This window comes from Plecotus auritus, assembly GCF_963455305.1.
Source record: "Plecotus auritus genome assembly, chromosome: X".
NCBI lineage: Eukaryota > Metazoa > Chordata > Mammalia > Chiroptera > Vespertilionidae > Plecotus > Plecotus auritus.
The window spans coordinates 77,677,913-77,701,459 of NC_137784.1; the positions used below are offsets into that span (position 1 = coordinate 77,677,913).

Consider the following 23,547-nt stretch of genomic DNA (forward strand, 5'->3'; position numbering starts at 1 on the left):
TAATGGCTAGGTGAGCACATCCTGGGGCAGATGCTAGCCACCTTGAACAGCACCTAGAGGATGATTTTGGCATATGAGGTTACTCACTCTTAAACAATTTCACTCAAAGAAACTTAAAGCTATAATTGCAGCCATAAAGGTGAACATATATCCAATTATTCTGTCCTCTGTCAAATAAGAGGTAGAGAAGATGGAAATGGGTAGCAATGTTTCCAGGTACCACTTAAAGGGATGCATTAAAAGGAGATCCTGGAAGCCATTTAATAAGTGTACCAAAGTCCCAAAATACAGGGTGTACTCAAAAAATGTATGCACACTTTAACAGCTGATAGCTCAATTTTGAAAATGAAATGTATTTTAATAAACACTGCCTTTATAATTATTCAAAGTGTGTATATACATTTTTTTTCTGGGACACAGCCAGACATAGTGAGTGGCATAGCATTTAACCAATCCTAAAATTAGCAACTCTTGTTCAGATAAATGTTACTACAATCTGATTGCAGTTAACTCTACCTGAGACTAAAATGAAACCACGAATAGTGCTGCATGTAAAAAACAAAAAACAAAAAACAAAAAACGAAACAAAATAAACAACAACAAAGGGAGAGAGAATCTAACACAGCTAGATCATAGAGACTTGGAGTGATATCATTGGTGGGCCACTGGGGAAGAAGTAAGTCTGCAGAGAAACCAGGTAATAGTGTTTTGAACATTTCCCCCTAACTTAAATTAGTCCAGTTAGGAATTTTTATGTTCTGACCATCCTGTGGTTACTTTTGGTTATTGAGCTTGTCAGGTTTAGTATATGGCCTCTTTTTTGTTCATACAGGTATACAGGGAAGGGAAGAACTGCTGGATATTTTCTATCTCCTGGCCTGATTATTGCTATTGCATGAGCTGAACAATTTCATCCTAACATTTCAGAATTTAGGGCAGCCAACTTGCTCCCTCAATAAAAAGGGGTGCTTTAACGCTGATCACTTTTCCTTTTATTTTTTTATAAGGTACTTAGTTTGTAATTATACATTTATGAGCATGATTATTTGTTGTGCCCAACGCATTGGAACTGGCCATGTAATGGATGAACTAGAGCAGTGGTCGGCAAACTGCAGCTCGCGAGCATTGGTTCCCTTCAAGCCCTCAGTGAACCAGAAGTTGGCTGCAAAAGATGGTCACAGTGTCCTTGAGGTGGAACAGAAATGGGACATTCACGGGAAGGACCCCTCCACTTGACCCTAGTCCTGGCTTTCATTGGGGATAGGGAGATGGAGGCCAGAGTGTCTGAAAGAGCACTGCTTCCTTCACTTAATTCTGCACGGAATCAGCGTCTGCCAAAAATGATTAAGAAAAGTCTCAAAGCTAGGGGGCGGGAGGAAGGGGAAGCTCTTCCTTAAGCTCCCTTCCGCAGCTCCGACTAGAGTCCTCTCAGCCGCCAGACGGCGCCACGCACAGAGTCTTAGACTCTATGGTCTCTCCCATGAGGAAGCACGACCAGGAACCTCCTATATACTTCCGTTTCCGGCCTATAGTCTTCCTTTCACTGCTGATAGCGCTCACAAACATGGTAGGACTTTGGGTTTGGGGCAGAAAAACATCCAGTTTAATCTTCTCTCCACTGTCAAAGGTGCCATCCCAGGGTGGATCCAGGTCTCTGTGTGGACTCGTACCAAAGAAACTCAGTGTTGCTGGGATCGATCCCCGAAGGGACCAGGCTTTGGGGCCAGGAATTGAAGTGATGGGATCAAAGTAGACGTAGCGGGGGTTGCGGGTTGGGGGGGGGGCAGAGGGAGGCAGCTGTATGTGAAGCACATGGGACTGGACCACCTTCTAGTGAGTGGTGTATTAGCCAGGAATTTGAGAGTCGAGTCCTCGTCGGTTGCTTTAGTGTGAACTGGGTCGCCATTGTGCCGTTGGCGTCTGATAACAGCACGTTCTGAACGGTTTACTAGGTGAACGTTCCTAAAACCCGCCGAACTTTCTGTAAGAAGTGTGGCAAGCATCAACCCCACAAAGTCACACAGTACAAGAAAGGCAAGGATTCTCTGTATGCGCAGGGTAAGATGGTCTTTTGCACGGAATTTGGTTTGAATGTGGCATTTGTGTAGTATAAATACAGAAGCCCAGACCCCCCTCTCCCCAGCGCTTGGGCATTGATATTTCTTTTGGAAAACCTAAGATAAAGCCGTAAGACTTTTTTATGTGACTGTTGTGAATTATTAACTTTGGCATACTGTAACAAGTAACTTCTCTCAGGAAAGCGGCGTTATGACAGGAAGCAAAGTGGCTATGGTGGGCAGACTAAGCCTATTTTCCGAAAAAAGGTGAGTAGTAATTACTATTTGACATATTTCCCACTGACTATGGTAAAGACCTTGCATTTGTTGTTAGCCCACACACCTCTACAATATAGGTATGTGTTTTCATAGTTTCAGCGAAGTTATCTCAGTCATCTGCCGTGACATACCTATTAGACAGTGGAGCTGGGAGTGCAACAACTTAAGGTTTGTCTAAAATACTGCACCATTGCAATATATATTTTATTTCTTGATTCGAGAGCGAGATAGAGAAACATCTATTTTTTCCACTTACTTTTGCATCCATTGGTTGATTTTTTTAAATACATATTTTTATTGCCCTAGCTGGTTTGGCTCAGTGGATAGAACGTTAGCCTGTGGACAGAAGGCCCCTGGGTTCGATTCCAGTCAAGGGCATGTACCTCTGGTTCCCTGCCCCAGGTTCTGGTTGGAGCAAATGCGTATGTGTTTCTCTCACATCGGTGTTTCTCTGTCTTTCCCTCTCTCTCCCACTCTCTTAAAAAAAAACAACAAAAACAAACAAACAAAAAAAAAACAATGGAAAAATATCTTTGGGTGAGGATTAAAAAACGAAACAAAAATATATATTTTATTGATTTCAGAGAGGAAGGGAGAGGGAGAGATAGAAACATCAATGATGTGAGAGAATCATTGATTGGCTGCCTCCTGCACGCCCCCCACTGGGGATAAGTCCACAATCTGGGCATGTGCCCTTGACTGGAATCCTTCAGTCTGCATGCCGATGGTCTATCCACTGAGCCAAACCAGCTAGGGCAGTGGTCGGCAAACTGCGGCTCACGAGCCGAGGTTTGCTGCTCTGTTGACTAATGAGTTTGCCGATCACTGGGATAGGGGCTTAATCACAAGGAACAACAGCAGCCTGTAATTATTGGACTCGAGAGTCCTAGGGCCATTGGTTGATTTTTGTATGTGCCCTGACCAGGGATCCAGCCTGACCGTGGCATATCCTGGCCACATGCTAACCAACTGAGCTATCATCAGATCAGGGCTACAGTGTTTATATTTTTTGCCCTTCCCTTTTTGAAGAGGCAGACATCAAGTTAAGGCAAGTTTTCTCCCCTTCTAAGGACTGAAGTTTGAGTATACCAGTAAATCCTTTGCTGTTTCTGTCTGTCATCAGGTCCTAGTGAATCCTCAGTTCTTGTTGGCAGTAAGAATGTTCTTTTGCTTCTCGGCTCAAAAGCCTGCAATGAGTGCTATTTATCTCATGAAGTCATAAGCCTCTTAAAAAGCGCCATTTAGAACTCCCACTGAATTCTGAGGCTGAATGTGTTCTGTTTTTACTCCAGGTGATTTGGCTATTCCTTAAAGTACACACTGCCTAGAACAGTGGTTGGCAAACTGCAGCTCGCGAGCCGCGGTTTGCCGCTCTATTGACCGAGTTTGCCGACCACTGGCCTAGAACAGCATTCCCACAAACAGTGTTTTGGCACTTTGCTCTTCCATTTAGCCTGGTTCCAGAGTATTAAGAAATGACTTTAGTGTTCATTTAGGTGCAGTAAGTGATTTGATAGCAAAGTGATGAAAGGAATGTTGCCTTTTCACATTTAGGTAACTTGATTAGAAGATGGGGAGGTTCTAGCTAGGTTTTGGAATTTTTGAGAACTGCAAAACTAGCAACAGAATTCTGACTACAGGAGCAGGCTTAAAAAGTTGAGTGTTTATGGGGAGTGTACTTTGAGTTAAATAATACAGTTGAATACACAAATTCTAGATGTAATTGTAGGTATTCTCCAAAGACTTGATAGATCTTACGTAACAGTTAACCCTTTTTAAAGAATTGCAAAAGTTCTTTTTATTTAATAGTGCATGAATTAGGATGACCTGTTTTTGATTGTCCAGAATACTTAACTATGGAAAGCTGTTGAACAGCCACAAGTTCAAGGTGGCATGAGTGCCTCTTTGATAAGAAGTCCTCTAAGATGCCTGATGTGAATGGAGAACTTGATGGCAATTATTAGATAACTTTCCACCTTTGCGATTACATTTTCTCTTAAATACATTGGTTTTCACATTTATGTTTTCTCTCTATAGCCCAAGACAAATTAAGGTAGTATTTAACCCGATGTAGTCATATTTTTGAAGAAAGATTTTTTGCAGTGATTTATGAGGAATATCACTTCATTTTTTTCCAGGCTAAAACTACAAAGAAGATTGTGCTGAGGCTTGAATGCGTTGAGCCCAACTGCAGATCTAAGAGAATGCTGGCTATTAAGAGATGCAAGCATTTTGAACTGGGAGGAGATAAGAAGAGAAAGGTATACAATTTGGGGTGGGAGGTGCAATCTTTTCTATATAGCTTTATTATATTTGGAGAGGTATTTCTGCCCACTCATTTACTGTGGCATCAAGATCAGGAGCACTCCCTTCAAAATACTTGATCCATAGCTGAAGGTGTAAGGTTTTTGGTGTTTGGCATGAGTAAGAAGGGGAGAATGAGATTTACAAGATTTTTTAAAAATATTCTTTAAATTGATTTCAAAGAGGGAGAGAGAAATATCAGTGATGAGAATCATTGATTGGCTGCCTCCTGAAAGACCTCTAGTAGGGGGCCAAGCCTGCAACCCCGGCATGTACCCTGACTGGAGTTGAACCACTGAGCCACACCAGAGTGGGAAGGGGGAGAATGAGAATTATCAGTAGACACTTGATGGAACAGAGGTTCTTTGCAAGAGAAAAACTCACTTCCCCCCCCCCCCCCTTTTCTATTGCAGGGTCAAGTGATCCAGTTCTAGAGCGTCATATTTTGTTTTATTATATGACAATAAAATCTTGATATGTTCACTTCATGTGGTTGCAATTGGTCTATTTGCGAAGGCAGTAAACTAGTGTCCCACAAGGGGAAATTTAAGCTTAATGGTTTTGGGTACTTGACTAATTTTGGATTGAATTTGGTTGAACTCAAAACAGATGTTGTGATGGCACTTTAGTCACTTGGGGCTTCATGGGATCCCTTTTGCTGTTATTACTGGTATCCATAGTGAATGTTGAGCTTACCAAGAGTGAAATAATTTGTCTCATACCTTTGAGTTCAATCATTTTTTTAATCCTTGGATGTTTTTATTGATCTTCAGAGGAAAAACACCACTTGCTTCCTGTATAGAATTTGGGCCCTGTTCTCTAGGCATTACATGTCTTCAGACTATTCATACCACCCAAACATTTTGATACACCCACCCCCTTCAAACTTTTTTTTATTGATTTCAGAGGGAGAGATAGAAACATCAGTTATGAATCATCAGTGCCTGGTGCATGTCTCAACAGGATTGAACCTGCAACCCGGGCATATGGCCTAACCAGGAATCAATCATTGAGCCATGCTGTCTGCCCCCACACACCCCCCATCTCAAATTTATACAAATTCTTTTCATGATGCAAAGGACATGATTCCTAGTGAATTAAAATCCTAAATGGAACCTAGCAGTGATAATCCATTTTTTAAATTGCCTGACGGTTTCGAAATTCAAATCCCTTTCATCTTTGTGTATTACTGAGATTCCACTCTTAGTAATAAAGGATATCCAGAGACAGAGAAGCATTGATCAGATCATCAAACCTCAGGGAAAGTAGGGGAGGGTGGGGGTAAGGGGAGATCAACCAAAGCACTTGTATGCATGCATATAAGCCTAACCAATGAACACAGACACCAGGGGCGGGGGTGAGGGCATCAGTGGGAGGGGGTGGGGGGATAAGGACACATGTGATACCTTAATAAAGAATAAAGCTTACTGAGTTTTACTTGTGCAGTAAAACTGGATGACAAAATATGCTACATACTTTGGTAACTGGAAGGGCATCTCAAGTGAGATGGAGCAATATGCTTCCAAATTTATATATTTGTTTTTAAAATATATTTTTATTGATTTCAGAGAGGAAGGGAGAGGGACATAGAAATATCAATGATGAGAGAATCACTGATCAGCTGCCTCCTGCATGAGCCCTACTGGGGATCTAGCCTGCAACCCAGGCATGTGCCCTTGACCAGAATCAAACCAGGGACCCTTCAGTCCTCAGGCTAACAATCCACTGAGCCAAACTGGCTAGGGCTGCTTCCAAATTTATGTATCTGGATGACTGAGTCACGGTTCACCAATTTCATTGCAATTTTTATCAGCTGACAATGATTAGAATTTCAATGTTTTTTTAAATCCTCACCTGAGGATATGCTCACTGATCCTAGAGTGAAACCGATGTGACAGAACATGAATTGTTTATATTCTGTATGTGCCCTGACCACATACAGAATATGAACAGCAACCTCGGTATGTGGGACCATGCTCCAACTGAGCCATTGGCCAGGACAGTCTTCCAACTTTAATCACTTGGCGGGCAAAGGAATTGTTAAAACATACTTTAGGCCTTTTTCACCGTTGGTTTCTGTAGTAAAATTTTTTACCTGGGCATGTGCCTTGACCAGGAATCCAACCAGCAACCTTTTGGTGCATGGGAGGATGCCCAACCAACTAAGCCACACTGGCCAGGGCTGTAGTGAAATTTTATTCAGGTAAATTAAAGAATAGCTGAAGTGAGAATGGAAGAAAAGGACAGATGTGTGGTTGTCATTGGCAACAAAATACGATTTTTTAAGGAAGCATTTTTTGCCCTGGCAGGGTAGCTCAGTTGGCTAGAGCATCATCCAGATAAGCCAAGGTTGTGGGTTTGATCCCCATCAGGGCATATGCCCAGAATCAACCAATGAATGCATAATTGAGTGGAACAACAACTTGATGTTTCTTTTTCTATCCCTCTAAGAAAAATCAATAAAAGTTTTTAACGAAGTTTTAAAATGTAGTCTGGCTTATTTTTAGCTGAAGCAAAACGGTGCCTGTGGGATTTATTCGAGTTTTTACATATGAAGTCCATTCATAAAACCCAAGCTTTGTCTTCATAGGGAGGAGCTCTGTGATATGACAAGCAGGATTACAGGCCACTCCTTGACCCAGGGAAGCAAGACTGATGGTGTAAGAACGAGGTCCACCAATCTCCTGCAGGTTTACCACAGCCACAGCCCAGGCTAAATTCGAGAGAGGGCGTTCCCATACCTCAATGCTGTCTTCCTGAAAAGCAAGCCAAGAAAATAGGTGTGATAACTTGGTAACTAGCAGTAAGCTGCCTTATAGCATTCAGTCTTATTGTCAGAACTACCAAACACTTCTAGGAAAAATTAAAATTATCTTGTAGCATGTTTGGGAATTAAAGTAATGATTGCAGCAAAAAAGCTTAGTTACTGATTATATTTGAGATTAAAAAATATATTCTCAAAAGATCAGTGCATATCTTAATATATAATAGATTTAGGCCCAAGAAAAAGTTGGCATTTGAGTATAAAGCCATCTTAAAATACATAACCCAAATAAACATTTGGATGAATTTTATTATTTTTTTAATCCTCACCCGAGGATATTTTCCCATTGATTTTCAGAGACTGTGGAAGAGAGTGGTAAAGACAGAGAGAGGGAAAGAGAGAAATATCAATGTGAGAGAAACACATTGATTGGATGCCTCCTGCACACACCCAACCAGGGACTGGGCTGGGGAGGGGCCTGCAACCGAGGTACGTACCTTTGACCAGAATTGAACCCGGGACCCTTCGGTCCTCAGGCCAACACTCTATCCACTGGGCCAAACTGGGCAGGGCCATTTGGGTGGATTTTAAACTATAAGGCAGGAGAACATATTCTTGTCCAATTCCTATTTTCTTCCAGAGAACATTTACTATACCTTTCTAAGTAGGTACCCCTGCTTGCCCAAGGGGTCCTGGTTGATGGCAATTACATCCTTATTCTGTAGGAGGGTTTTGGCTTGAAAGCTGATGTGTCGGAGGTCATTGGACATGAGTAATGGAGCTGCCATGATAGCCCAGAGGGCCATCTGAGTTATCTGCTGATCCCAGCTGAGGCCAAAGTTGCCAATCACTAACTGGGACAAAGAGTGAAATTAGAATTCAAATGAGAGAAGACAAACATTCTTAAAGTTATATAGACACAGAAGCCACTTTCCATGGCACCCTGCTTTGAGTACTCTCACATAAAGGCTGCTCCAAGGAACTTTCCAATTTACCTTGAATGTCAGTAGGAAACAAGCCCACTGCAGGGGTTTGAACACAGAGGGCTCAGGTTCTTACCATATCTGGGTCATTCCAACCCCCAGGTCCTGCAGCACTAACAAGTGTCCGCTGGTTAGATGAGGTCCAGGCCAAAATACTCTTTACACTTTGCCAAGAATCATAAATGTCTCCAAAATTTCTCCAGTGATTGCAGTATTGTCGGATTTCTGTATAATTGGGCTGTGAAAACAGAGATACTGTAACTCTTCTGCTTACTTTCTACTAACATTCTTGTGAGATGAAAATAGTCAAGTTTAAAGAAAGAACTTGTAGCCTTCTCTTTAGTTTATAGCTTAAAAGTCTCCATTGAGGAGAGCTAAATCCTTATAATGGATCTTCATTGTAAAAATTTTGCTTCAGAATCAGGCCATATAACTTAAAATTTATACTTGAAATGGCTTAAACAATGTTTATGCTGGAAATTTACCAATGGTAACTAAGTACTGGGATTATGGAGGACTGAAATTTTTTTACACTTCACTATTTTCAAACTTCTAAAATGAACATGTACTGTATAACATTTAAAATCACAAATAATGAACAACCTAATAAGTAAAAGCAGCTGAAAAATTACGTAGAACTCATCAAACATAAGGCAATCTGAATCCTAGGCATATAATTTGTTAACAGAACAAATACATGTTTGTAAATAGGCACATGGGATATCCAAGGTTTAAGATGTTGAAGAGAAAGGTGAAGACTATTTTAGAGATTAGAATGAAATAACAGCCCTAGCCGGTTTGGCTCAGTGGATACAGCATTGGCCTGAGGACTGAAGGGCCCTGGGTTCAATTCTGGTCAGGGGCACATACCTCCGTTGTGGGCTTGATCCCTGGCCCTGGTCAGGGTGCATGCAGGAGGCAACCAATCGATGTCTCTCTCACATCGATGTTTCTCTGTCTTTCCCCCATTCCACTCTCACTAAAAATCAATGGAAAAATATCCTTGGGTGAAGATTAATAACAACAACAAAAAAAGAAATAACAGGGATTCATTCTATAAATAATTATTCAACACTTACCATATGCTAGTGATAAAGTCAGACAATGTCCCTGCCCTCCTGGAGCTTATATTCTAGTGGGGAGACAGACAGTAAGTCAGTTAACATATAATTCTATATAGTGCTAAGGTCTTTGATGGAAACTAAATAGGTTAATGTGATAAAGAATGAATGGATAGAGCACTATTTTAAAAAAATCTATATATATATTGATTTCAGAGAGGGAGAGAGAGAAACATCAATGAGAGAGAATCATTGATCAGCTGCCCCCTGCATCTCCCACACTGGAGATTAAGCCCAAAACCAAGGCATATGCCCTGACAGGGAGTCGAACCACAACCTCCTGGTTCATAGGTTGATGTTCAACCACTGAGCCACACTGGCTGGGTTAGAGCACTATTTTTTTATAAATATATTTTAAAAATCCTTGCCTGAGGTTATGTTTTCTTTAATTTTAGAGAGAGAAAGAAATGGGGGGGAGACGGGGTTGGTGGGGGAAGAAATCGGTTGCCTCCCACGGTGTGGGGATCAAACGCGCAACATGTGTTTGTGCCCTGACTAGGAATCAAATCTGCAACCCTTTGGTGTATGGGACGATACTCCAACCAACTGAGCCACCTGACCAGGGCAGGATAGAGCACTATTTTAGAGTAGTTAGAGAAGATCAGTCTGAGTATATGGTATCTGGTATGAGACCTCAATGTTAAGAAGGAGCTCAGAAATCTTGGCAAAGACCGTACCAGGCAGAAAAATAATAAGCAATAGGCCCAGAGGCAGCAAAAGGCTTGGAGTGTTTGGGGGACAAAAAGAACACCAGTGCAATGAGGGCGAGTGATGGGGAATGGGGTTGGAGAGATAGGCCAAGGCCAGATCAGTGGGGTTTGATTGTATTCCAAGTGCAATGGGAAGCCCGTTAAGGATTTTAAACAGGGGAGTGATGTGATTCCAGTTACATTTTAACAAGGACACTTTGGTGCTGCTGGAAAAATGGTTGGGGGTAGGTGGAGAGTGGAAGTGAGAGGGAAGGTTGTTGGGAGCATTTTGGGTGGGTGATGATGGTGGCTTGAAAGACCAAGATGGATGCAGCAGAGATGGAAAAAAATGGGCTGATTTAGAATTTATTTTGTAGATAGTACTGATAGGATTGCTGATGAACAGGTTATGAATCATGAGACAAAGGGAAAAATCAAAGATGACTAACTTCCCAAGTGGTGGTAGCTTAGACTCCAGTTGGAGCAGTGGGGATGATAAGAAGTGATTGGGTCCTGGGAGAGATGGCAGGATGAGACTGTTAAGGTGGGACTTTGAAGGAGACCTTTGTTCTCAAGTCCTGAAAACCTATCACCAAGGCTCTATTAAATTCTGGAGTCACTAGCTCACCTTCTGAAAGGGCCACATATAAAGGGGCCACTCACAGGAGTACACAATGCTTCTGCCAGTCTTGTTCAGGGCCAAGGACATGTGCTTATAACCTGAATGAGAAAACAATGGGTAAAATAAGGGGAAGAAAGGGACTTCCAACAGGGGCTGCCCTGAAGGGCCATGTTTATATTTTAAACCAGCAGCAGAGACAGGTAGCTTCTCTGTGTTGAAATTTTGTCTAATACCTCCCAGATTGCTGGGATTGTTCTGAGGATATAGTGCGGGATGGTACATATATTGAGGAAAGGCAGGCATGAAGATGCCCCTTTCTCTATGACTGTTTGACATTCTAGATGCTTTCCCAAATTATGTTATAGAGAGTTAGAATTACTATTTGTAATTAACTTAGAGCCCTCTTTAATTAAAAGTGCACAGTATTAGCTGAGGTTAAGTCGCATGGATTTTATATTGCATAAATGAATGAGTGTATGGACAAACTGAAAGAAAAGAGGTACTAGCTCTGGCATATTGAGAATAATTATTTCCAATATTGTGACTGGGTACTTAAAATGGGAAGATTGGTTTTGTGGATACCCAGTTACCTTGGCTTCAAAGTTCTTCTCTTTGCTCATGGCTAAATCTCTTGAATGAAACATACCATCTGCCAACTGTTCCACAGTGTCACAGTAACAACCATCAAATTTTAGCAGATCTATGCCCCAGTCGGCAAAGGTCTCAGCATCAATGTCATAGTATCCCAAACTCCCAGGGTAGCCTGCACAGGTTTTTTTCCCAACATCTGCATAAATTCCTAGCTTCAGTCCTTTGCTATGGACCTGAAATGAGAGGAAAGAGTCACCACAATAGAAGTGCAATCATGAAGCAGAGAGAACCACTCCATGCTGTGGGAAGAGACACATACACTTCACCAGGTACTGGGGGCATTTTTGTTCACAAGTCCCCAAAATTATATAGATGAGTTTATTGGGAGACAAAGAGCAAATTCTCCAATTCTGCTGAGTTCAAACTCACATGTAAGCTATAGCATAGAACTGAAGAGAAAGTTATCAGCCACTCTAATCTTTCTCTGATGGGAACCTAAAAGTTACCTTTCCAGGGCAATGATATCTGGACAGTCTCTCTCCTTGACCAAACCTTGGGTTAGGCTCCTCTAAGCTCTCTTCTCAAGTAGGCCTCAACTTTGTTAGTCAGCATCCACTTTTAGCAAGAATCCTGTTAAGTCTTCCTCCTACTCTTGATATACGATCAAGTTCCTCATCTTCCACCCTTGATGTATAAGTTCTTGGCCTATTCTTAGCAAGAATCCTCCTCCCCTTAGTAATTTTCCATCCAATGATCCTCCCAATCTGCTTTTTGGCTAAAAATCCTTACATGTCTTTGTTATATTCAGAATTGAGCTCAGCTCCTTCCCTTACTACAACAGTACTAAATAAAATGTCTTCATTGCCTTTAACTAATGTTTGGCTCGATTACTCTTAAAAATCTTTAGCAAGTATTCCTCCCATCTTCTAAAATTCTAGTTTATAGTACAATTACAATACTGCTCAAAGTTTATATGGAAATATAGGCACACATATGTCAAGAACCAAGTTCCTTTTTCTTCCCAGAGAATTTGTTTCAGCAAAAGGAGAACTTACTCAAGATGGGCCTCAAGAAGTGTTGCAAAATATATATCTGCTGACAGATGAAAATTCCACCTGATAAGCCTTACAATTCAATCTTCAGATAATGGCAGCTATTTTATTCTCTAAGTGTTTTTGAACAAGTTTTCATACAGAAGTATTTGGTCTCCTGAATGAAAAAGAAAATTATCTATAAACTCACATAATTAGATAGATGGCGGATTCCACTAGGAAAGCGTTTAGGGTCTGCCTGAAGTCTGTCTTTTGAGTCTCTTTGGGGAGCCATCCAACAGTCATCAATGCAGAGGTACTCATATCCTACTTCCTTCCAGCCTTCTGAGGCCATGAGATCTGCCATCTGCATGAAGAGCTTCTCACTGAAAGAGAAATTCCAAGAATCATTACAATTAATTAAACAAATGCTTGGGTACTTCCTATTTGTTAGGTACCTTGGGGCTTTCAATTTTTTTCAACCCAGTAATAGTTGGGTAGTAATCACAATCAAAGCAAGTTAAAATGGACTGAGCCCTTTTCCTTCTCCCTGCCCCCACTCTTAATACTTGTACCCTAAGAAGCCTGAACAATTAAAATAGGAATGTGCAATGCAAGAAATTGAAAAGGTTATTAGAAACTAAAAAGTTTTATTTGATATATAAATGTTAAAACCAACATACAGCAAGAACCACCATATTCACAACATATGATAGACAAAAACAAAATATCATCCCAAATGCAAAAAACATTCCAATTGAAAAATAGGGAACTAATACAAATAGACATAATCAACAGCTTCCTTAGCTATCAACAATAACCTGGCTGGAGAAAAAGATACCATTTACAAGAGCAACCCAAAAAACAACAGGAAAACCTCAAATACCTGGAAATAAATTTAAGATATTTTGCTCTTGGATAAGAAACTCAACATTAAAAAGAAGCTAATTCTCCCTACACTTTATGCATTTTTTTGGTTAATCCTCACCTGAGGATATATATTTTTCCCTAGTGATTTTTAGAGAGAGTGGAAGGAAAGGAGGGAGGGAGAGAGAGAGAGAAATATCGACTAGTTGCCTCTTGCATGCGTGCCCAAACTGGGGGCAGGGAGCGAACCCGCAACCAAGTTACATGCCCTTGACAGGGAATCGAACCCGAGACCCTTCCATGCCCCAGTTGATGCTCTAACCACTTTGCTACACCGGCCAGGGCCCTTTATGCATTTAATAAAACCCTGAACAAATCCCAAAAGGATTTTTAAGGAACTTGGCAACATGATTTGAAAGGTTCACCTAAAAGATTAAACATATAATCATTCTGCAAAAAATAAATGAAACTGGTGTAGTACCAGTAGCATTAGAATACACAGATCAATGGAATTAAAGGGAATGTTCAGAAAGAGATCCTTCCAGCCATTTGGTACCATGGAATTTAGTTAATATTAAATATGGTATTCTTTATAGGAGATTAAAGGCCAGACACATTACAGATTTAAATATTTTAAAAATTCATAAACATACTAGTAGAAAACATAGTGACTATATCATTTTCAGGTAGGAAAGTACTTTCTCAGCATTATGCCAGAGTCAGAAATAATAAAGGAAAAATTTATATTTGATATATAAATGTAAAAACCAATGTATAGCAAGAACCACCATATTCACAACATATGATAGACAAAAACAAAATATCCAAAAAGAAAAAACAAAAACATTACAATTGAAAAATAAGGAACTAACACAAATAGGCAATCTATAAAAGAAACCGTGCCAAGAGCCAATTTAACAAATGAGAAGATGTTTAATCTTATTACAAATCAAATAAGTAAAAATAAAAACACCTACCTGATTGACAAAGTTTTAAAGGAATGACAAAAATGCAGTGTTGGCCAGGGTGTGGGGAAACAGGCATTCTCATACACTGTTGTTGGGAATGTGCATTTGTAAAACTTTTGGGGAGGACAGTTTGTATGTCACAAAATGAGCATATACTTGGACCCAGTAATTACACTTCTAAGGAAATAATCAGATGATATACAATGATGTATAGTTTTGTTCACAATAATGAAAAATTGAAGAGCCTGAATAGCTATCAACAGGAATTTTCTTAAATAAAATATGGAATATACACACTACTTGCATTTATTAAGTTCTTATTCTATGACAGGCTTACATTTAGGAAGAGTAATTCATTTGCCCAAGGTCATATGGCTAAGTAACAGCAAGCTAGAATTTGAAAGTAGGCAAGCAAAGTTCGGAGTCTTGCTAACAACTCAACATAAACATAATTTCATTTTTATTGGAAATAATGAAAAAAAAAATCTGTGATCTGTGTTCCTTACTAAAAAACTATTCCAAGACCTCATATTACCATTTTAACCATGATTACTTCTGGGTGGTGGAATGAGGGGAATCTTTATTTTCATTATACTCTTCTTTACTATCTATACTTTTTGCATTGATTATGCATTAGTTTTATAATCAGATACAAAAATAAAGACAACCACCACTTAGAAAAAATTTAAAAGAAAAAGAAATATGTGATGGGCACAATTGCTATACACTTTACCCCAGGGTCACAATGGACTTTGTCCGAAACTTAGAGGGTCCATTAATTCTGTAATGTTTGACCAATATCCTAATTTTATCTATAAAGCTGTAAAGACATTCATAGGAATAACTTATATGCACTGGGATGTATCATAACCACTGCTTTCAGAGGGGGTCTCTGCACCACAGGTGTCTTTATTATGTTTAAGAACTATTCCGTTATTAACCAGTGTCATCCCAACAAACAATAAAAAAGAAACTGATATGACAGATGGGTACTAGACTTACCAGGGTGATCACTTCGTAAGTTATATAAATGTCTAATCACTATGTTGTACATCTGAAGTTAATCTAATATTGTGTGTTAACTGTAATTAAAATTTTTAAATAAAACACCCCACTATTTTACAGATCCTTCTGAGTCAACTCCCTGAGGTCAGAGTTGTTATTCCCAATTTACAGACAACGAATGTGCTGATCATATAGGTTCAATACCTGTCTTATCCTGGCAGCATTGCTGGGGAAGATCAGCGATAAGATGTTGACCCTCCCAGTGGGACCTGACAATTGTTGACCCCCCGCCCCTGTCCTTGGAATGTACATTCTGCTAGCCTTCCACGCTCCCAGCAGCTGCCCCAAGGAAACAGACTTGAGAGAAATGTGTTGAAACTTCAGGAAGGTACACAGGCATATCCCCCCCTCGCTTTATTGCGCGTCACAGATGTTGCGTTTTTACAAATTTAAGGCAAAGACCCTCCACCAGCAAAAAACATGACTTCCTGTATTGATACCTGGAACCGAACCCGAAATATCTCTGAGGTATGCCTGTACGTGACTAAACCCATCTTAAGGCCTCTGTACAAGCTTTTATTTGGCCGGCAGGTGTGGAAAACTATTCCTCTTGCAGTCTCCCAAGAAAAGCTGCATAGGTAAGTTCCCTTGCCACTAAAACGGCCACTTACTAATCTGGATAGGACAGCCACTTTCTGGGGTTTCTCCCAGCCCTGCTCTACTGGGGCGGTTTCAGATTACACCCAGGTTGCTCCGGGCCAGTTAATTGAGCCAACAAGTCTCAACACTTGGCTTCCATATACAGGCATACCTCGGAGATACTGAGAATCTGGTTCCAGACCACCGCAATAAAGCGAGTCCTAATGTTTTTGCTGGTTGAGGGTCTGGCGTTAAATTTGTAAAAAAAAAAAAAAAAAATCTGTGAAGCGCAATACAACAAGGTGCAACAAAGTAAGGTATGCCTGTACAAAGTTCCTTCAGGTCAACCCTTCAGCCAGAGGCCACACTAATGGGAGAGAGAGTGGGGAGATCGCAGAGACTCCATAGTCCTTCTAAACTCCCTCAAGTTACAGTCAAGGAACCCTGTGACCAAAAAAGAAGAAAAGTCCTCTCTTCTACTCACTGCAGCTGTGTTTGCTGCTAGTACCATTAGAAGTGGAGCAGCAGCTCACAAGAAGGGTTTGAACGGAACTGGATGGTAAATGGAGAAAGTCCCTAGCTCGGTAATCCGGCAGAGACTGAGAGGCCAGAGAAGTTAGGGCCGCTGGCAGGGTTCCCACCCCAGGAGGGGTCATAATGAGAAAATTTAGGGCTAGTCACCATCCGAGCCAATTCGCTGGGAATAAAAAAGGAGCAGCAGTAGGGAAGCTCTCCCTCTGGCTCACCTCTACCCCTCCAAACACACGGAAAGGCGAAGGGAAGGGCGTACCCAAAGCTCCGATACCTGATACAGGAATCCGGCTCTTCTTTGCAGTCAGTGTTGCACATGAAGCGCTCCCAGTGCAGCCAGCCCATGGTAGGGGTCATGGCCAAGCCATTGTCCAAGGCCCAGGCCCCAGAAATCTCCCAGAGAACCAGGGCCATGAAGCTAAGCGCCAGCACGCAGCCCAGCCGCTGGAGTCGTCTACTAGTCAGCCTCATCATCAATGTAACCATGCATAACGTATTTCCGCGGTAAACTGGGGTTTTAAGTTTAACCTTAGGGGCGGGCCAATCACTGGAGAGTTACGTAATGACGTTGTTGACGGTTATCCCCAGAGACGAACCAATGATCAGTCACGTAAGACGCACCGCAACCAATCACGCTCTTTCTTCCTAAACATAGGCCCGCCCTATTCCCATATCGGAAGGAAGTGTGCTCTTTAGTGATCCAGAGTTTTAAACGGAGTTACTCACGTGACCAAGATCTCACATGACGTAGGTGCTCACGTGATCATTCGCTTACGTGAGCAGAAGTAGTTCGGTCGTCGTCTACCGTCTCGCTATAGCCGTTTGAGGGCAGGAGGAACATCGTCCGGCATCTTTAGAGGTTGGTGTGTGGGTGGGAACTGGGGACCCGGGGGTGGTGATAATGAAGACCAAAGCGGGGGTCCGCAGGTCGCCTTCTCCTTTTTCGCTCCTCGCTTTCTCTTCCCCCGCCCCCCACTCCCCCATCTCAGTGCCGGGAAGCCGCCTTTGCTGCGCCTGGTGGGGAAATGGTGGACGTTCGTGACTGTGTGTGGTTTTTGTATCTCTCTCTGTCTGGGCGGGTCTCAGGGGAGCCCTTAAGAGAAACTTGACGGAGAAAAACGTTTGAAAACCACATCCGTAGATTAGAAAAAAAACAACATTGAGACTAGTGGTCTGAGCGCTCGTCCATCCTTTCAGGCATTCAGTCTCCACTGCCCGATTGTAGGGAGAGGCACCAAGTCAGTTTATATGTAAAATCACATCTAGGTAAATGATACGTGCCTAACAGAGGAGCCCAATAAATGTTTTTACTGAGTTGAGTATTTAAATAACGTTTTTTTGCTTATAACAATTTACTTGTTCAATTTTGAACATTCGAAAAATAACAATATAAGTTTTTTTTTACTGTAAGTTTTAAAAAAATACTTGTAATTCATTACCCAGAGATAACTACTCAGCACTTAGTGTATAAAAAGTATGTGTATAAGACACATATAAATACACAAATTCTTAACTCACAAATGGAATCCTGGTTCCTACTTCAGGCAATGGAGTATTAGTGGCCTTCCCGGGTGATACAGTAACGAAGTAGAACTTTCCTGCTGCCACTACAGAGGGGATTAAGGCCTAGAGTGCTGCAGGGACATTAAATGGGGCGGGTGTTCCAAGAGTTAAGATAGGCCAAAAACTAGTCTGAAAAATCTATCGCTCAAATCTAAAAACGGTTTATATGACGACTGTTAAGCACCGCAGATGCGCTATGCAAGGCATATAATGGGCAGTTAGTGTTGAATTGAATCCTCTCGTTTTATGGCAGTTAGTACACTTTGTACTTTTCTAGCGGCCCGGTGTTCCCAGACCATGTCAGATAAGCCACCCACGTACCAAATCAGAAACTTTCATAAAATTTGCTATACCAAACTCCAGAAAAGCAAACATTTTTTGCTGAATTAAAATAATTACTCTAGAAAATTAAGAATGCACCAAAAAAATTTTTTTAAATATATTTTATTGATTTTTTTACAGAGTGGAAGGGAGAGGGATAGAGTGTTAGGAACATCAATGAGAGAGAAACATCCATCAGCTGCCTCCTGCACACCTCCTACTGGGGATGTGCCTGCAACCAAGGTACATGCCCCTGACCAGAATCGAACCTGGGACCTTTCAGTCCTCAGGCCAACGCTCTATCCACTGAGCCAAACCGGTTGGGCATGCACCAAAATTTTTAAAAATGAAATTGAAAAAGCTATAAAACTACCACTCAAAAACCACTGTTAACATTTGACACATTTCCCATGCATATATTTTTCCTAACATTGCTTTTTAAATTCCAATTAAAATGATTAAAAAAAATTAAACCTATGTAGTAGTATATAGGATATGGGATAATGAAGTGGAAATCCACTCCACTCTTCCTACCCTCCAGTTCTTTCCTCAAAAAAAACAAGTTTGTATTATATGCTTCCAGATCTTCCTCTATGCATTTACAAACATATATACATGCATGCTTATATTTTCAAATAAGTAGGATCATACTATGCATATTTTTTATTTAATATATTTTGGAAATCTTAGGCCAGGGCAGATCTTTTTTAAAATTTCATAGCATCCACTTTAAGGATAAAGTATACTTTATTCAGCTGTCCCCCTATTGATGGATAGTTAGGTTTCTAATTTTCTGCAATTACTAACAGTGCTGCAGTGAACATTTGTGAGTATTTCAGTTGACCAGGCTCTGGAAGGAGTTCTAGCAGGGTTGAAGAATATATGTTTTTTACATAGTTGAGATTATAAAGTAGCTGTGATCTTGGGTCACTTAAGATTATAGTAGAGTAATTTCTCATGTAATTAAATATTTTTATAATTTTTAAAAATTGTGTAATATTCTGTCTTTCTTAATGAAATACCTTTCAGTGAATATATAGCTCCATAAATCTTTGTCTGAATTTAAGATCATCTCCTTATGGCACATAACCTAGAGTGGATTTACTGTACCAACTTTCACTCTTCTGGGTGTGTGTTAGTTTGTGAACCCTGAATATCAGCATTGATTTATCCTCACTGGTTAGTTTTCGCTATCTTGATGGGTGAAAAGTGGCAATTAATTCTGGTTTTAAGGTGCATTTCTGGTGATTGATGGAGCTTGAACATTTCCTAGACCCCTCTCCTGTATCCTCATATCTCTTTTCCGCTATATTTAATCTGTTATTAAGTTCCACAGAGTCCACTGCTTTGAATACATAGATCATGTCTTCCCTTTTTTAAATTGCTGATGCCTTAGGTCAGGGGTGGGAACCTTTTTTCTGCATTTGGATACTTATAACATCATTCGTGGCCATATAAAATTATAAGCTTAAAAATTAGCCTGCTATATTTGGTAAAACATTTAATTAATTCACCCCTAATGCCTTGGCAGGGCCAGACCAAATGATTTCGGGCCTTGTATGGCCTGCCAGATGTTTCCCACCCCTGTCTTAGGTGAATCCTTAACATGTCTCTGGAAGATCAGGGTTCTAACAGATCTTGCTAGTGTCACCTCAACCCCCTCTGTTTGAGTGCTACACTGTTTTTAGGGCTATCTATCTGGAAGGGGTCTGAAGATGTCACTTCCCTCTCCTCACTCCTTTCCCTTCACTCCCCTTCCCCTAACTTCTATCTCCTCACTCCCGTCTCCCCTCACTCCACTCCCTCACTCCCCTTGTTAAAGGCCCTTAACATTTGTCAAATAAGGCCTTTGGGACCTGATCTCTATCACCAGCCTTATCTCATGCCTTGCCTCTTCCTATTTTATGCTCTGAGTCTATCATAATTTTTTAAATTGGTTTATGGATCCCTGAACCAGTTAGTCTGTTTCATTTAACTGTTCTGTGCCAACTGATAGAATTGACCAACCATGCCCTGCTTTAATACTTTTTCACCCTGCACATAATTCTGACATAGCATAGATAATAAGTTTACTTTCCCTTTTGTTTTTAATAAAGGCATATAGTACCCCTGTAGGACCATAAGTTCTTTTTGGGATTATTGATCCTTGTATGCCAGAGCCAAGTACTGGACCTGGCAGCTGAAAAATGTAAAACAAATGTGTGAATTCCCAATAATGTCTTTTTTCCATTTATCTCTTAGGCCTTAATATTTCCCTTATTTTATTAATTTGTGTGAGTTCTTTATATAAGGGTATTAATGCATTTGTTGCAATTATCTTCTCAAGTGTATTGTTTCTCTTTTAATTCTGTTTAATCATACTTTTGATGTAAAGAAGTTTTTCATTTTTATGTAATCATATTTAGCCATTTTTTAATTTGCTGACATCTTCCACTGATTTTGTTGATGTTAATTTTTTTCTCCTTTTTCTTTAGACTATGATGTTAATATTTGGTCAATGTAGAGATCTTAGAACATACAGAATTTCCAAAGAAAACATTTCCTGAAACAAAAAGCTCCCATAATTCTATCATCTAGAAATAACCAGCAGTAATGATACCCAACACATAATAGGTATCAGGTGTCAAAAAAATTGTTGAATGAATTAGAAATTTGGTGCAGTCCTTTTATTTATGTGAATGTCTTACCCAAAATGCTACCAGTGTATTTGAATTTTGTATTGTTTTTTTTTCTCTTACTGTATTGTGAACATTTTTCCATGATAATAGTCTTCTAATTTTTTTCAGCTACACTGAAATTGCATTGATCCGAGCTTGCCACCAAGAGCCTAACAGTCATCATGATGCTGAGCACCGAAGGCAGGGAGGGTTTCGTGGTGAAGGTCAGGGGCCTACCCTGGTCCTGCTCTGCTGATGAAGTGATGCGCTTCTTCTCTGATTGCAAAATCCAAAATGGCACATCAGGTATTCGTTTCATCTACACCAGAGAAGGCAGACCGAGTGGTGAAGCATTTGTCGAACTTGAATCTGAAGATGAAGTGAAATTGGCTTTGAAGAAGGACAGAGAAACCATGGGACACAGATATGTTGAAGTATTCAAGTCCAACAGTGTTGAAATGGATTGGGTGTTGAAGCATACAGGTCCGAATAGTCCTGATACTGCCAATGATGGCTTCGTCCGCCTTAGAGGACTCCCATTTGGCTGTAGCAAGGAGGAGATTGTTCAGTTTTTTTCAGGGTTGGAAATTGTGCCAAATGGGATGACACTGCCTGTGGACTTTCAAGGGCGGAGCACAGGGGAGGCCTTTGTGCAATTTGCTTCACAGGAGATAGCTGAAAAGGCCTTAAAGAAACACAAGGAAAGAATAGGGCACAGGTACATTGAAATCTTTAAGAGTAGCCGAGCTGAAGTCCGAACCCATTATGACCCTCCTCGAAAGCTCATGGCTATGCAGCGACCTGGTCCCTATGATAGGCCAGGGACTGGCAGAGGGTATAATAGCATTGGCAGAGGGGCTGGGTTTGAAAGGATGAGACGGGGTGCCTATGGTGGAGGGTATGGAGGCTATGATGATTATGGTGGCTATAATGATGGGTATGGCTTTGGGTCTGATAGATTTGGAAGAGACCTCAATTACTGTTTTTCAGGAATGTCTGATCATAGATATGGAGATGGTGGCTCCAGTTTCCAGAGCACCACAGGGCACTGTGTACACATGAGGGGATTACCTTACAGAGCCACTGAGAATGATATTTACAATTTTTTCTCACCTCTTAACCCCATGAGAGTACACATTGAAATTGGACCCGATGGCAGAGTTACTGGTGAGGCAGATGTTGAATTTGCTACTCATGAAGATGCTGTGGCAGCTATGGCAAAAGACAAGGCTAATATGCAACACAGATATGTGGAGCTCTTCTTGAATTCTACTGCAGGAACAAGTGGGGGGGCTTATGATCACAGCTATGTAGAACTCTTTTTGAATTCTACAGCAGGGGCAAGTAGTGGTGCTTATGGTAGCCAAATGATGGGAGGGATGGGCTTATCCAACCAGTCTAGTTATGGGGGTCCTGCTAGCCAGCAGCTGAGTGGTGGTTATGGAGGTGGTTATGGTGGTCAGAGCAGTATGAGTGGATATGACCAAGTTCTGCAGGAAAACTCAAGTGACTATCAGTCAAACCTTGCATAGGTAGAGAAGGAGCATTAAACAGCTACTACAGAAATGAAAGCTGTGCATTTATAGGAGTTGAATAGAATGGGAGGGCTGTCTAGAATATCCAATATGGTAAATGGGAAATAGATTCTTACCACTCTAGGTCAATTTCTTCCTTTCTTTTTTTCCTTCTTTCTCTTTTTTTAAGAAAACAAAGGTTACGTTTAACACTTTTGCATTACAGGATTGTGGTTTATGCTTACTGTAAAATGGGAGTCAGGATTGTTTTCAAACTTTAAGCTCAGTAATTTTGAACACTGAAACATTCAGTATTGACCATAACTGTTAAAACAATTTTCATCTTTCCTCAAGTTAGTTTCTGTTGTAAGAGTGTACCTAAGCAGTAAGCATATTTAGGTTAAAGCAGTTTCTCCTATGTTAAATGTTGCTCTTATACCACAAGACATTGAAAACTTTGGATGTGTGTTGAGAAACATGCTTTTCTGTAAAACTCAAATATAGGAGCTCTGTCTATAATTCAAAGTGAAAACATTTGGCATGTTTGTTAATTCTAGCTTTTTGGTTTACTATCCTATAAGGCACGTGAGTGAACACTTATTTTTTATTAAGATCTGGGACAATTTTGAGATGTAATACCAATTGATACTTTAGGAGTTGGGTCATGTCATTTGTATAAAATTCTGAAGCTTTGATTTAAATCTTTCCTTGTATTGTGATTTCCATTAGACATTGTACTAAGTGAAACTTGTTAAATAAATCTTCCTTTTAAAAACTGGAAAAATAATCTTGTGCAGCTTGATTTTTATTATGTTCTGTTATGTGAGCCTTTTCTTTTACACAGTCCTCTGCTGTTGAAGTTTAAGTTATTTTCAATTTTTAAAATTATTATAAACATACATTAGCATCTTCATACATTCTTGCATATATCATTAATTATTTCCAAGATATATTCCTAAAAGTGCTGAATCAAAGGTACACACATTTTAGAAGCTTTTATTGGAAAGATTGTGTTTCCCTTAGGAATTTTTTTTTTACCAT

At 40.4% G+C, this 23,547-nt stretch overlaps 3 protein-coding genes across 3 annotated transcripts; 2 read left to right on the plus strand and 1 right to left on the minus strand.

Moving 5' to 3' along the window:
- The first annotated feature begins 1,529 nt into the window (after positions 1 to 1,529).
- RPL36A (ribosomal protein L36a) lies at positions 1,530 to 5,123 on the plus strand. Its single transcript, XM_080653709.1, has 5 exons — positions 1,530 to 1,567; positions 1,953 to 2,058; positions 2,257 to 2,324; positions 4,475 to 4,597; positions 5,054 to 5,123. The coding sequence occupies exons 1-5, from the start codon at positions 1,565 to 1,567 to the stop codon at positions 5,072 to 5,074; spliced, it is 321 nt and encodes a 106-aa protein (XP_080509835.1). The 5' UTR covers positions 1,530 to 1,564; the 3' UTR covers positions 5,075 to 5,123.
- Positions 5,124 to 5,366: 243 nt separating this feature from the next.
- GLA (galactosidase alpha) lies at positions 5,367 to 17,037 on the minus strand. Its single transcript, XM_080652855.1, has 7 exons — positions 16,726 to 17,037; positions 12,653 to 12,827; positions 11,466 to 11,643; positions 10,826 to 10,917; positions 8,464 to 8,625; positions 8,061 to 8,258; positions 5,367 to 7,396 (listed from the first exon to the last, which is right to left on the minus strand). The coding sequence occupies exons 1-7, from the start codon at positions 16,935 to 16,937 to the stop codon at positions 7,121 to 7,123; spliced, it is 1,293 nt and encodes a 430-aa protein (XP_080508981.1). The 5' UTR covers positions 16,938 to 17,037; the 3' UTR covers positions 5,367 to 7,120.
- Positions 17,038 to 17,191: 154 nt separating this feature from the next.
- HNRNPH2 (heterogeneous nuclear ribonucleoprotein H2) lies at positions 17,192 to 23,285 on the plus strand. Its single transcript, XM_080653708.1, has 2 exons — positions 17,192 to 17,310; positions 21,122 to 23,285. Exon 2 carries the CDS (start codon positions 21,175 to 21,177, stop codon positions 22,522 to 22,524), a length of 1,350 nt encoding a protein of 449 aa, XP_080509834.1. The 5' UTR covers positions 17,192 to 17,310; positions 21,122 to 21,174; the 3' UTR covers positions 22,525 to 23,285.
- Positions 23,286 to 23,547: the final 262 nt, after the last annotated feature.